The sequence below is a fragment of the Diospyros lotus genome, chromosome 5, assembly GCF_014633365.1.
Source record: "Diospyros lotus cultivar Yz01 chromosome 5, ASM1463336v1, whole genome shotgun sequence".
Lineage (NCBI taxonomy): Eukaryota > Viridiplantae > Streptophyta > Magnoliopsida > Ericales > Ebenaceae > Diospyros > Diospyros lotus.
Window position 1 is genome coordinate 9,908,973 of NC_068342.1, and position 13,769 is coordinate 9,922,741.

At 30.3% G+C, this 13,769-nt stretch overlaps 1 protein-coding gene across 1 annotated transcript; it reads right to left on the reverse strand.

The window, feature by feature from the left end:
- Positions 1–1,344: 1,344 nt before the first annotated feature.
- On the reverse strand, positions 1,345–3,425 carry LOC127801426 (probable xyloglucan endotransglucosylase/hydrolase protein 30). The gene is made up of 4 exons (XM_052336582.1): positions 3,166–3,425; positions 2,967–3,067; positions 2,638–2,846; positions 1,345–2,095 (listed from the first exon to the last, which is right to left on the reverse strand). Exons 1-4 carry the CDS (start codon positions 3,386–3,388, stop codon positions 1,579–1,581), a joined length of 1,050 nt encoding a protein of 349 aa, XP_052192542.1. The 5' UTR covers positions 3,389–3,425; the 3' UTR covers positions 1,345–1,578.
- Positions 3,426–13,769: the final 10,344 nt, after the last annotated feature.

Here is a 13,769-nt window from a genome sequence, read left to right on the forward strand (position 1 = left end):
AAAAAAATTAATTAAAGTTTTGTCTTTTTTAATTAATCCTATATATTAGATAGGTTTTTAAAATTAAATTAAATTCTGATAAATTGAAAAATAAAAATAAAATGTGTCCACACTCATGTACTCTGGTGAGATTACATCAATTATAATGTATATTTTCTGGTATAATAGGAAATATTTTTGGGAGTTTAGAGATTTTTTGCATAGATTTTTGGGAAATTTTTAATGGATTATTTTTAAATAGATTTTGACAATTTTTATTTCTTTTCATAATCTTAAATCTTATTTTTCAATATGTTTTATTCTAATTTCTTCAAACAAGGTTCATCACTTTTATTTTAGTTAATTATGCCATCATTTTAATGGTTAATAATTAAAATATAAGTACATGTCTTTCCACTCAAATCTACATTAAAAAAAATACTATAATTAATAGCTTCCTTCTTTTCAAATGATAAAATTTAAATTTATAATATCTGGATAATAACTTTATATAAATATTATCTTCTATATATATATCAATATTATCATTAAAATTGTAAAAATAACAAAAAATATATAATTTTTATCGTTCATGTATACATAGAGATGGCAAAATGGGCCCGGCCCGAGACCGGGCTAGGGCCAGCATTTTGCTGGCCCATTTAAGGCCAGGCCGATTTGGCCCGGCCCGCTAATCGCCCAAATCCCCCTCTCCGCCTCGCCTCTCGCCCTCGCCCTCACCCTCTGCCTCGCCCTCGCCCTCTGTCGCCCTTGCCCTCACCTCGCCCTCTGTCTCACCCTCACCCCTCACTCTCGCCCTCGCTCGCCGTCATCGTCGTCGTCGCCCGCACCCCTCACTCTCGCCCTCTGTCTCGCCCGCGCCCCTCGCTCTCGCCGTCGCCGTCGCCCTCGCCCTCGTCTCGCCCTCGCCCTCGCCCACGCCCCTCGCTCTCGCCCTCTGTCTCGCCCTCGCCCCGTTTGGCCCGCGGGCCCGTGTAGGGTTGGGCTAGGGCCAGCAATCTGCTGGCCCGTTTTTAAGCAGATCGATTTGGCTCGGCCCGCGAGCCACATGGTGGCGGGCCGGGCCGACCCGTTTGCCATCTCTATGTATACATAACTTTGTTTTGTTATCTACGTTAAATAATATAATATTGGACCGACACAAACAAATAAATTGAGAAAATGGCATGGGTCTCATGGGAGGAGACGGTACTTACACACCAACCCTCTTGCAAGTCCATGTTAGGCAACAAGGATAATATAACAACACTCTATGTACACATTATTAATGATATTTGAATTCCATTTTTACAAAATAATTAAAAAAAAACTTTATGAAGGCAAACACAAGCACAAAACCAACAATAATCAAACTGTAAAAGGAAATATTATTCGGACATAAAATTTTGATATTTAGTATGACGTTTAACATTAATAGCCAAAAAATCGTCGGTGAATGATTGATAATTATAAATTATGTACTGAACAATCACCAACGACATAGGAAATGTCGTGGCCAAGTACCATTTTTTTCAAACCCCAAAATCATTCCTGTCATAAATACAATGATACAATGCAACCCAAAGAAAAACCAGAAAGTCAATCATCGTGTTCATCTCCATACTTCCTCTTCATGCTCGAAGCTCGGCTTCTCCTCTTATGGCGCCTCTCCTCAAACTTCAGCCTCCCAGTCTCTTTAAAATGCATCCTCTCCAATGGATCAATCACACATTCTGGCGGTGGAACAGCATATCTCACTGTATCATAGCAATATGAATAGTACATGTATTTCTGCCTGAACTTCTTCATGGCCGTTCGCTGCCTCGGCGTGACAATGGCGTAGTTCGTCTTCTCCAGCTGGTCATCGGTCTGGGAGCAGCCGGCGGAGGCTAAAACCTCTTGGATGGGATCAACAGCGCAGCCATGGAGGGCGAGGTCGCTGAACTCGGCTGCGAACGGAGCGTACTTGTAGTTGACCTTGTATTTGCCGCCGGAAGTAGCCCAGTTGGAGGCATCCCAAATGGTGGCATACAAGGACATGGGCTTGGTGGGGTAGTCTCCTCCCATGGCATCGCTTCGTACTATCTCGCGGATCGGGGTCTCATCGATGAAAAAGCTGAAACAAAATGAAGGATGACAGCTATGATTTAACGAACATCTCATTTAAAAATCTAAGCTTGTAGAGATAAGAACACCAGCAACTTGTGGGCCAAGGCCAATAATTTCACTCTTAGCCCTGTCATTAGTGAACTAATTGGATCAATCTACAAATAATTTTCCTATAAAAAAATATAATGGAGTTTTTGAATGTACATATTGATAGAAAGTGATTAAAATTTAATTAATAAGACAAAAAAAAGGGGGATAGAACCTAACAGCAATACAGGAAAAGCATCAATTACCAGGGTTTAGAAAAAAAAAAAAATCTGAGAAGATGATCCACCTAACAAACCACACCATGTTGGTTTGGCCCTATTTTTAGTGTTTTTAAACGCCTACAATTAATTTCTTATACAAATGCCATAATCAAAAGATGGCCGATGTCACATAATTGTTTTGAGAAAAACGATGTCGTATATTAATTACATCCAGACTTTATTGTAAAAATATATATGGAGTAGGCGGGTTGGGGGGTCGTGGTTGGAAATGTATACTGACATGATGGTTTTGTTGGTCCATAGGATGCTGTAGCGGTGGAACTGTTTGGAGGGGTCAAACCAGAGATGGTATCTCTCTTCTCTTCCTCTACTTGTACTTCCATTTCCATACATGTTAGTCTGAAACCTCCACCTTTTCCCTCTGATATTCCCCAGAAACTCAAAGTCCAATTCATCATGTGTTTTCTCAAACACGTCTCCGTTTGAAGTCTGCAAAATCCACCCGAATAAAATATATATATATATATATTCAACATATAATTTTGACCACAGGAAATAACAACAATAATGATAATAATAATAATAATAATAATAATAATATGTACGTACATAGAAGGCCACAACTATTCCTGCAGTGTAATCTGATGGCAACTTTATCTTAGCACTGAAGAAGGCATGGTTGTAAAGGTCAGAAGACTTGAACCCAGAACCTGTAATTAAGGATAATTACTTTGTAACATGACCATTAATAAGAATAACATATATATATATATATATGGATATATAGAAGTTGATCAAATTAATGAACCTGTGTATTGGTTAAGAAGAAGGCTGACGCTTTTGTCGTCGGAGGAACGGACGATGTTGCCATGGCCAAAGAGAGGATCAAAGGCTTTGTCGAAAGGAATAGTGGTGATGTTGAAGGCGGCAGCAGCAGCAGCAGAATAAAGGGGAAGATGGAGGAGGAGAAGGGAGAGAATTAGTGCCATCTCTCTGGGGAGAGAATGATGATCAAAATGGACACTGCCCATTTTTTTCCTTTTCCTTTTATCTCAGATTCCTTGTTGAGTTAGAAGTGTGTGATGGAAGATATAAATGCCAAGAGGGAGCAACCTTTGAATGGTTTAATTAATTAATCAATTGGCTTTCTTGGTCAAATACCTTGCTTTTGGTTAGGGGCAGTTTTGGTAAAATTAATTCATGGAGGAGAAATTAACTAGATGATATATATATATATGATGAATATTATTGATGATCAGAATCTCAGATCATGGTTTAGTGAACAAACTCTTCATCAAAAATATAATAGCCTGCCTCAATTAATCCATCATTCATTTTGCATTTGCAGTTAATTTGCAAGTTAATTATTAGGAGAATAATATATAATTGTTAGTCTTAATTATATATTTAAATGGAATCAATAACATATAATAAATTTCTAAGAAATATAAATATATAAATATATATATGTCACCATAACCTCGTCAGTACAGTAATCTTAATAACATGATTTGAAATATGAACTAACCATGAATTAGTCATCCTTCTCATCATCGTTTTGGTCACTGAATTATCAAATGACAAATTAACCCTAAATTAAAGTCGAACATGTGATCCCCCCCTTGGCCTCCTTTGATGGAAAATTAATTGTATAATAATAATAGGATACACAGCCAAAATTCCTGAAGAAGCAAAATTAATTAAGCAAGCAAGAGGGCGGCTGACTTTGCAATATTTTGGGGGTCGGGCAATCAATCATATTCATTGTTGAATGAAAATAAAGGCAACAATCTGTCCACGTGTCCAGCCAATCACTGCAAGCAACTTGTCTTAGGTTTAGTTTTTCAATTAAAAGAATAAATCGAGAGGCATCGGTGTATTTGAATTTCAATGTTGGCAGCTCACTGTTTTATATACATACATATACATATATTTGTTTACGTCTGCATTAAGTTACAAATATTAAAGGATTAAATAATTGAATGATGCTATCATGCATGCAAAATTTTTATTCCCTATTCATTACATTTATATATTTGAAACAGTCAGCAAAGTTATCTAACAGTGGACAATTAGACTTTTTATTTTATTTTTATATAATTATTTAACTTGTGAAACTCATGACCTCACACCAAGAATAAATTAACTAAGGAGATCTGAACCCAAAACTTTTTTTTTTTTTTTTTCATTTTTGTATGCATATTTTTATCCTCGTTCTCTTTTATTTGTCGAGTTCTTATACCCGAGTAACTTTTTTATGATACTTTAAATCTTATCAAGTTTTAAATTACGTTTTAATTTTAAGCATTCATTAGAGAAGAAAAAAAATGATTAAAACATGTACATTTTATTTTTTATTTTTGAATTATAAATATAAAGTAATTAGAATTTAATAATTTAAATATATGAGAGATCACAAGACTTTATATATACTTGCCTCCGATCCATTCTCTTATCAAATTTTTAAATTTTGTTCCCACACTCATTAAGACAAATCGCCAGTTGTCATCTCTGTTTTCATCTGCTCTGTATGATTGCAAGCTTCGGAAAATCATACAAATTAAATTGGAGTGCTTATGGTTTTCTAATTTAAACTCTATTATTTTTCTATTTTTTATGGCAAATTAAATGATGTGGTTATATGTATATATATCTTTAAATCAAAATAAATAATATCTCGTATTTGATGTAATCATATTTTAGTTGTATTATTTGGCGTGATTATAAAAAAATTTATATTAAATTCCTTAATTATACTTATAGTTATCTCTACTAATAACTTATCTTCATACGGACAATTTCACATTATTGACTAGCTAAGAATAATAAGTTATTATTTAATACTTTATATTAATGGTTGATAAAAAAAAGTTTATATTTTTAAAATTTGTGCATGCATACGTGTGCAATGAGAATATAATAAAGTTTAACTAAATTAATTAATGGTTTGATAACAAATCTCTCTCTCCCTCTCGTCTTTAATAGGTAAGAAAGTTCTCGTCTTTAATCTCCTTCCACCAGCAGGGCAGGATGCGCCCACGCGGCCGATATATAATATATAAGGGAAAATATTATTCGTATCTTTTGACTTACATAATGTATATAAAATAATAAAAATACTTTTTATTTAAGAAAGTGAGGTAGTAAGGTATATGATTAAAATATTTCCTAATGAGTGGCGTAAGACGGTGAAACACGAAGAGTATTTTTATCATTTTACATATATTCTATAACCCAAGATATGAGATACGAATAACATGATCCATACATAAATTGGTATTTGTGAGAAAAACACATATTATAATAATAAAATTAAGAAATAATTATCAAAAAAATTCACATTTTACTATATTTAAATTTGTATAGTAGTCTTATCTTTTGTTAGAATCATTCATTAAAAAATTAACAATTTTAAATGTTGAGGGTATCAAATTTTTAATTGACATTACTCAAATATCATTTAATTGAGAATAATAAGTCAAAAATTAATGACACGTTGATGTTAGTACATATTTGAGGTTAACTTATTGTTATAATGAATATTTTAAACTAAATATGGAAAGGAAAATTAGTATAAATAATTTAAAATACCAGTAATTTAATATTCAAGTTTGACGTACGTAACGTAACAACTTAATAAAATAAATCAACTTCCTCCTCTCTCAAACTCTTTATTCAAACTTTTCTAGAATATCAATAGGGCTCTCACGGTCACAAGAGAAGAATATGTCAACTCTTATCTCCTCAAGACTTAGTTTTCTTTTCCCTTTTTTTTTTTTTTTTTTGGTTTCTTTCTGAGGTCAGGATTAGTTTTGTGAAACTTCTGGTATTCATATTCGAATTTACCTCTTGATGGTAGCCCTTCACTTTCTTTTTGTTTCTTTTTTTGTATATACACTTACAAAATTCAGTTTAAGAATGAAAAAAAAAACAAATTGAGTTAGAAAATTTGAGATAGGTGTGTGGGTAGCGGCTTAAAAATATTATTTTTTAATAAATAATTTTTGTAATAGTATGATCTAGAAAACCTTAATTTTGTAGGTAATAAAAAAAAAATCAAATTTAGCCTATTGTTGTCGGATACAATAATGAATTTATTAATTAAAAATATAGTTGTTAAATTATTTAAATTCTAAAAGAAAGAAAACAATCAAAAGGCGCAGGAAAGTCTCTCCTGCACGAAACACTTTAATACTTAAGTCAAATAATAAAAATTGTATTAAAACTAATATCAAATATGTACCTCTTTTGAAAATATAGTGTCTCATCTCACCATCTTGGGTGAGAGAGAGGTATTTTAGACATTTTAACTACATTATATAGCCTAAGATATAAGTTATGATATACCAATAACATTTTCCTATTCTGAAATCCACTAAGATTACAATTCTTATGAATAACATTTATCTCGACATTTCAAAACTCACTAAAATTAAAATAATATCTATCATAACATTTTGAAATCTATTAGAATTAAAATTTTTATATATAATATTTATCTTGATATTATGTTATTTACTAGAATTAAAATTCTTATAAATAATATTTATTCTAATATTTCGTTATCTACTAGAATTATGAATCTTATAGATAATATTTATTATTTTCACAAAATTCTCATAGAGATTTTCGAATGTCAAATCTATTCTATTTGCACTCTATTAGCACTCCATAAGGGAAATCTTACACATTTTTAAGCCAAAAAGTTATTTTGAGTTTTTAGAGGTTTTTGATCTTTTAATAAGCTTTTGTGTATGACACATCACATGGAAAATCTAAAAATTGTTTAATTTGTGTGTTTTTATATTTTTTTTCAAAAGGTTAAACTTTTTTAAGCCAAATATATATATATATATATCAAACGTGCTTTAATTTTTTTTTTTAAGAAAATAGAAACCTAGAAAAGAGTGGAGAGAATACTGACATATGAAACGAATCCTTAGTGATATGGAGAAAGTAAAAATCTCATTTAAGCTTAGATCAACTTGTTAATATAAATAATCTGAACTTAAATAATTGTTGAGCTTAGATTCTTAAAGTCAATATGATAAGTTAATTAATAAACACTTAAATTGGAAAGGGATATATATATAAAGAAAATTAGAACCACTAATCATGACACTTGATTGCCTAACTAAAATCCACTTAAGTAGTATTATTGTAAAAGATTAATAAATTAAGCATTTAAATCTAATATTAACTATCCTTAATATTTCAACTGCTTCAACGACCACCCACTTTGTACACATTAATGATTTGTGTTTGTGACGGTAAGTTGTTCTTTTCTTTGAATTATTATACTTTATGTTTTTTTTATATGGTGATTCAAATTTTTTGTTATTTCGATTTCATCATTAAACTTATATTTTTGAGTAATTTAAATTATATATTTTGATATTTTTTTCATTTGATAATCTAAATTTTTCATTATCTCAAGGGCAAATAACCAAAAAAATTCAAATATTTTCGTGAATTTATAAATTTATCGAAACTTTTTAATTTTAGTAATTGTATCTCAATTTGATGTAATTTTATCCAATACCTAAAATCAATTCGATGTCATTGTTGATGTGGCAACTCACCTATCATAAAAAAAAATATAAGAATGAGATCAACATGAACACTATGAAAAAAATAAAAAATAAAATTATACATATAGATCTCACTCATATGTGTACATGTGGGTTTCGTTTATTTTTTTATGGCATGTGACTTGCCATGTCAACAATGACACACTTTCTAAATTAATTTTAAGTGTTAAATAAAATTGTACTCAATTGAGCCAATTGAGATACAATTGTCAAAATTAAAACTCTTAGATAAATTTACAAATATGAAAAAATGTTTGGATTTTTTTGGCTATTTGCCCATATTTGATCAATTACAGACCTATATTTTTAAATTAATTTAACTTTTATATTTTGATAGGAATAAAATATAATGTGTACTTTGTTATTTTATTTTTTATTTTTTTTACACATAAAAGTATATGGGTTAAATGGATTTAAGAATATAATTCTAGTAGAGTAATCGAAACAATCAAAAATTTTAATTGTTATACCAAAATAAAATTGAAGTATAAATAGTTAAATTGATTCAAAAATTAAATTTAGAAGTATAAAAACTTTAAATAATCACAGAAAATATAAAAACACAAAAATATAAATATAAATTTATCCATTATATTTTGCATATAATGCATGCATGGATACGGCAAATTTTAATACTAGGTACATGTGCTTTGTTGACTCTAGACCCGTGCAATGCTGAGGTGGCAAGGCTGGCTTTGGACCAAGTAAAACCCAGCCCTCCCAGGCTCCCAGTTGAAATCAATTCAACCAGCCAAAATAATTTAAAATAAACAAATAAATAAACAATGCTAGAGTTCACCCAATTGCATCATATATATATATATATACGTATATACATATATCCTTGTGAAAAGATTTTTCCTCTTGTGATTTTTAGCATTATTTGCAAAGAGTGTGCCTATTGACTTTCGAGTTAGAATAATTAATTAGATGGATTGGTATATATCGATGTCCCTTATGTAAAAGTTTATTAAAAAGTAAAAAAAATTAAAAGTTCAAAATATCATTTTGGACTAAAAATAATATTTGAAAGATTAAATGTCACCCAAATATGTTAAATGTCTCAATTTCTCAAAAATCATAATCAAACTTTGGGAGACTGTATTATTTCAGGGCTTATCTTGTAATTTTTTTTTTTCTAAAAGGTTCTGGAATAAAGTTCGAATAAAATAATTTTACCATTTGAAAATTTCTTTTAGAGTTCCATAAAAGAATAAATATTATTCGTAGGAATTTTAATTTTAGTAGATCTCAAAATATCATATATATATATCATAAATTCTCATATTTTTCTATAAATAGATAAGCCATCGTTTAAAAAAAAGTACATCTCTAATAGTAATTTTAATATTATATTCAAGTATTTAGTGAAATTAAGTATTTAAATTAAATATTAGAATGTTTGCACAAAAATTTTGCACTATCAAATCATTCTTTTTATTGCAGAATTTTTTTTTAAGTTTTCTTGCAAAATTTAAGGAGATTAACAACAATATTTTAAATAAATAAATTTATTATTATATTCAAATCACAACATATGTATATATATATATGTAATTTTGCACATCGTATATATATAATTTATTATTACTCTTTTGCGTGAAATCTCTTTGTTAGGGACAAAGCAATTACACGCATATTCACAATGTTGGCATTTGGGTTGGCTTCACAAGGCCAATATATTCTTGATATATATACGCATGTGGAGAAGGTGTATAAGTGTAGGTAGATTAGTCCAATTAATTAAATACAAGATAAATTTTAAATTTTTAAATAGCAAATCTCAAAATTTAAGTAGTTGTTAAAATGAAATTTAAAACTTTGCATTCATCTTGTATTTGTTTGCTTAATCTATCTATGCTAGAATAATTTCTGGAGTGGTAACAAGTTTATCTATACCTGCTCTGAAACACAAAATGAAAAAAATGGCTTAAAATATTTTTTGGATTGTTTTGTAATTTGAAAAACATTTTTAGATCATTTTGCAAATTACATAAAATGATCGAAAATGCATTTTTGGTGACGAGAAGTAATGGAGAGGGAGGATACAATAACAAAGGAAGGGTGTGCAACGATGCCAAGAGGCGACGAAGAGGGAGAATGTAGTGGCGGTCGATGGCAAGAAACGAGGCGATAAAAGGATCGGTGGTGAGAGGCGAGGCGACAGCAATAGAGGGAGGGGTGTGTAGCGGGGATCAACAGCAAAAGGTGATGGTCGAGGTAACGACGAAAGGTGAGGCGGTGGCAAGAGACAGTTGTTGGAGAAGAAGGTAAATAGGTAAACGGCAAGAACTGAAAGGGAGAGAGAAGAATTTCTTGAAAAGAGTAATATAAATATGTATATATATGTATAGATTATTGAAAAAGAAGAGGAATATAATATATATATATGTATATATTATCTAATTATAAATAATATATTTATAAAAAGCTTCTATATTTTTTTAATTGATACTTTATCCTGTGTTTTCATTTTTTATTTATTTAAAAAAATATTATTTCTCCATTTTCATTTCGTATTGAAATCACCAAAAATGAATATTTTCGGACAACCTAACATATCTGGACCTACTTCTAGTTTGCTTGCGGTGTGGTGTTTCATTCATGCACTCAAAAGGACAAAGACAATCAGTTCAGTCCTGTGGTTAGCCCAGCCAGGGATCTGGGCCAGGCTTACAGTGCCAGCTCTTGCCCAAGCCCAGGCAATGAAGGTCGCTCAGATTGGCCCATTTAGACACTACCTACTACCTAGCTCATCACAGATTTTTTTTTTTTTCTTTCTTTCTTCATACCACATAATTTTTTTCTCAAATAAATAATAATAATAATAATAATAAATTTCAAAGTTGAATAATACCAAGCTGGATATTTCAAAGCACAGCTTAGGAAATTGCTCTGAAGTTGCCCAATATGTTTGGACAAAAATATACTCTTTTAAAAAAGGAAATGTACTGCTTTTATATAAAGGAGAGACTTCCATTTAAAGGGATGTGTTTTTGTGTATATTTTCCGAGGCTTTTTTTTTTAAGGAACTAAACCACCACCAGCTCTTATGCTTTTAAAAGAATGGTAATTTGTTCTCATAGGTATGATAAAGTGGTAAAACACTTCAAGTTTCATATAATGTATCAGAATTAGAATTAGAATGGTGACTTAAAAAATAGAATTATTGTTAGAAGACAACACTAAGATTGTAAGACAGAATCTCGCATGAATTACGTCAAATGTTCAGCTTTGAGTGTGTATAGACTGTGATCATATCTAAATTTATCTAGAAAATGCATCAGGAGAGGAAAGATCACTCACCCATGTGAATCAGTTAGACGAAACTCGAACACTTCAAGTGAATAAAAAAAAAAAAAAAGGTGATTTTAATTATTATTATATTATTATTATTTCTCTGTCACATGTGACTCCATTTTACCGCTCAACTTAATCAACCACATCACATGTAACTTTTTACTTAAGGATCTCACTAGTATAAGCCTCCACCAAATCAAATAAGCAAGAATAAATAGAATTTATATAATCCACCTCACTTGAGATAAAGATTGATTTACAATGTTATTATTATTATTATTATATCATTTAAAAAGTATAAACTAATTGAGATGAATAATTTTACTGTTTATGTTATTATTTTTTATTATAAACACATAATTACAACAATAATATATCAATTTTTAATATTTTTTTAGGGTTTTTTTTCCAAACAATACAAAAACAAAAAAGGCAAAAGTTCTCCATAGATAGGTCAAATTAAACTAGTTGAATAGACGCTTGCAGCTTCCTTTATGAGGACAAAAATGGCTGTCTTTCTGGGTATATACAAAGCTCTACTGAATAACTCATATAATTAATTGACAAGGATAATGTTTTTTTAATCCATTATTTGAACCAAATTATTGGGTTAAATAAAATGGATTTTTTTTCATCTTCCCTTATTCTATTTTATTTTTAAATCAAATAAAAAATTGTGAGGTAAGACCAACTTATTTTGTCTATTCAAATAAAATATCATTATTCAATTAACGATATTCTTAAATATATATATATATATTTATAAGAATATTAATGTGCTTATAACTGAAGTACTAAATTAAAAGTGATGTATTTTAACATCAATTTTTGTGTTAATTTTAGGTGGATTTGATAGCTTAACTAAAAAATTAAAATACAAATAACTATAAACTGCCTATTTAACATTAAGAGAATTTAGTGAATGTCTTCAGAGTATAGGTCAAACGGTCGGATAAATGATATATCGGGTTCGTACTAATAAATCGCGAATTCGATACTCGGCCTGAGGTAAAATTTCACATCTGTGATTTATTTCTTTTACTGGAATCGAGGGCATGAGCGATGAAAACCGTACATCATCTCAAAAAAAATTAATTAATAATAACTTAGAATACCATAAAATACTTCAAATTTATGAAATAAAACATAGATATCAGATCTGCTTTAATATGATTGCGGGGGTAAATGAATCATAGATGAATCCTCTTAATTAATTTACCCTGTCTCAGCAATGATGATGATGAGGCTAATTAAGATCCACAAAGCCAATAATTAATCATAGCAAACACTCCATTCACTGACATTCCCAAAGTATTTGATGTGCAGTGCTGCTTTCATAATGTTGACAATCAACCTTTGATTATTGCTCATAATTTGCTGCCTTTCCATTGTCACCATGGTATTAAATAGTTCCTCCATTTTTTATGTTACTATATTTATTTCATTTACTTAAGAAAAAAAGGAACGTCATTGTTCATTATGGTTTGCATGGTTAATTACTCAAATTAGTTTTTTTTTTTTAAATAAAAAGATTAAAGACAGCTGCCAACTATTGTCCTTTTTTTTTTGACATAAAACAAAGAAAAATTTTACAAAGAGCTCCTAAAATTTAAGTTAATTATAAGAATTACTGTTCATGTTTAATAAAATAAATAAGTACCTTTGAAGTTTAATATTATATTGCAAATTCTTTCATGTGCTTTGTCAACCTCTTTAAACATTTAAAATTAACAAAATATCCTTATATTTAAATTTATTTTTTGTTGCAATTTCTCTCACTTCTCAATTCACTCCTATGTTTTTCTCCCTCTTAGAAGTGACAACAAGAAGTCAAGATAGCGTCAACCACAATGAAGGCATCAATGGTTTTAAATCTTGTTATTCAAGATTTAGAACCATCATTTTAGATCTAAAATGATTTGCACAATAAGAGGACGGTGACGATTCGGTGGAGATAACGACGATAGTGACAGTAACTCTCTCTCTTTATTTTTCTCACTGTGTATTAAGTTCAATTTCTTTTCTAAGAACAAAACCCCAGCAATAAGACAATGTTTCCAGCAAAACTCAGCCAGAAACTTAATCCCCCCTTCTCCCACACGCACACACACAATGTGTTCTAGGTTCAATGGAACCTATAGTTGGATTCAATTTAGTTTTTAGTGAGATTTTGTTGGAAACCGATGATGGTGTTTATGGCAAAACCCCACAAAAAACCTAATCCCATTTGTCTCTCTTCTTCAAATCTAGGTCTAGGTTCATTGTCTGTTGACGGTAAAACCAAAGGGGCTCATTGCATGTTGGCATGGAACTCATTGAGTTCATCACCAACTTTAGGGATGAATCTAGTGGGTTATGTGTTGGCATGCGTTCATTTTTTAGCCAGTGATGAACCCACTTTGTGCCAACATGGGTTTATTTATTTTATTTTCTAATAAGAGAAGAAAAAAAAAAGAGAATAAAGTGTAAAGTTGTCATTTTATCCCTTTATTTATCAATATGGGTAGTTCTTGCAACCTTT

Excerpts from the sequence above, each read along its gene's own strand:
- LOC127801426 (XM_052336582.1), bottom strand. The coding sequence starts at position 3,388 with ATGGGCAGTGTCCATTTTGATCATCATTCTCTCCCCAGAGAGATGGCA. Across the intron at positions 3,068-3,165 it reads TCTTCTTAACCAATACACAG|GTTCTGGGTTCAAGTCTTCT; the intron begins GTTCATTAATTT and ends CCTTAATTACAG. Across the intron at positions 2,847-2,966 it reads GAATAGTTGTGGCCTTCTAT|ACTTCAAACGGAGACGTGTT; the intron begins GTACGTACATAT and ends TGGATTTTGCAG.